At 44.6% G+C, this 1,929-nt stretch overlaps 1 protein-coding gene across 1 annotated transcript in view; it reads left to right on the forward strand.

The window, feature by feature from the left end:
• Positions 1 to 26: 26 nt before the first annotated feature.
• The window catches only part of plcb1l (phospholipase C beta 1-like), a gene marked incomplete in the record, with an annotated part of 181,791 nt that continues 179,888 nt past the window's right edge, over positions 27 to 1,929 (forward strand). Inside the window, 1 exon segment of the mRNA XM_014009893.1 lies at positions 27 to 375. Within this exon segment, the coding sequence (XP_013865347.1) occupies positions 277 to 375 (99 nt within the window).

Below are 1,929 nucleotides of genomic sequence, written 5' to 3' on the forward strand. Positions count from 1 at the left end.
CCTCTCTGGCCTCCAGCTGCCTGTCAGTCTGTGAGTCAGTAGTCCCGCTGCGCCTGCGCTCACCTCCACCGCTCTCCAAAAAACCGAAACGCGCCGCCGTCAATGCGGGACATGGCACACTGGCAGCAGTAGTGGGAGCTTCCGTCAAGCCTGCTTTAAGAAGATTTAAAAAGGAGGAAGGAGGGTTAAGGCGGTGGGGGGGAAAGGGAGAGCTAAGAAGAGAAATAAGAGACTCGTTTCTAGCCGCGCCGTGCGTCGAGAGGAGTGGATGAGCCAATGGCTGGGGCACAGCCGGGAGTTCATGCGCTGCAGCTCAAGCCTGTGTCCGTGCCCGAGTGTTTGAGATGGGGCAACAAATTTATGAAATGGGATGATGTAAGTAACAATCACACAGAACCTGCGCCTGTTTTATTTTACTCTTCTTTTTTTATTGATCTTTTCTGGAGATTTTGTGCACGGGGTATTAATGCGGCTTCCTCCACGATCAATAGGCGACTCATGCAACAGTGCAGCGGATTGATTTTATTTTATTTATTTTATTTTTTCAGTGCACAGCGCATTGACGGGGTCTCGTTTTGCGTTTGGCTCCCGGCAGCTCAGAAATGCTGCAGAAACGCTGCACGCGGACATGTGCTTTGTTTACCTCCCCAGCAGTGCGGGGCATCAGACCGGGCGCGCGAGGGAGAAAACAGTGCACCTGCGTTCGCGAGCGCTAGAGTGTGAGAATTTACTCATTTCTCAATAAATGAGAAGAACMCGTCGGACTCATTTGACACTTCTCTCTTGACTTTTATACAACAACCTGAGATCAACTCAACAGCAGCTTTGTTTGCGTATTTTGGTTTGTTTTTGTTGTCACCTGAGTCTATCTGTGGTGAAAGGATCTGACCCTTCAGCGGACCACCATGGCCCCCCCGGAGCACCTTTCAGAAGCATCACAACACCAATAACCCCACTGAGACTCCACTTAAAGCTGCATCTCATTGAGATTAAATTGAATGGCCTCACTGTAGTTAATGTTTATTTTCATCCCCATATATCTCTCTCTTTCCTGAAAGGGACTTTCTGTGATATTTGTTTATATCTAGTTTGAATAACTGCATGCACTCCTCTTTTTTTCTTCTGCCTCGATAGTGAGTATTTATGCCGTGAACATTTGAATATGAGCACAGATATCAGTCGTTCTTGGAAAGGGGGCTTGGCCTACTTCCTTTCCTGTATTTTTTATTTATTTATTTAATTTTTTTTATTGCCCAAGGCTGAAAGATAATATTGTCTGTGTCTGTTAGTGCGACTTTACACTCCACTGGACAACTTTTAATACAACTTTCAAACAATTACTGCATTTGCCTTTACTAATGATGAACTTTTAGAACCAGAGCTGCCACAGACAGCTGAACCCCCAAAATACTGGTATAACTCAGTCGATTGTACCGACATTGGGCTCAAATTTGGTGTGGTTGTAACTGAGAGTCATACCCAGAACGCACTCCAAATCCTGCTGAGTGCGCAGGATCTTTAGTGTGAACTGTTTACATCATCTCTGTTTATCTGTTAGCAAAATATCACATGAATCACTGGATGGATTTTATCAGACCCTTCAGATTGTGTTTATGGGACGTACAGATTAACTTTCGAAGYCGATTCAGTTCGAGATGCTTGCCTCAGTTGAGACATTAGCCTAGAATAACTATAATTTTGTCAAATTTTATGTAGCGACAGTCATTTTCACCAAATCTTGAGATATTGCTTGTAGGGGTGCACCGATAAATCAGCCGGCCGATTATCTGCACAGATTTCACCAATTTTAGGAGATCGGAGATCAACTGATAATTAGATAAGATCGAATTGCTCTACTGTGAGCACTACCTAATGTCCAGTACAAAGGCACAGTGTGTAGGATTTGTTGTTTTCAGCGACATCTAGTGG

The sequence above is a fragment of the Austrofundulus limnaeus genome, unplaced genomic scaffold, assembly GCF_001266775.1.
Source record: "Austrofundulus limnaeus strain Quisiro unplaced genomic scaffold, Austrofundulus_limnaeus-1.0 Scaffold63, whole genome shotgun sequence".
In the NCBI taxonomy this organism is placed as follows: Eukaryota; Metazoa; Chordata; class Actinopteri; order Cyprinodontiformes; family Rivulidae; genus Austrofundulus; species Austrofundulus limnaeus.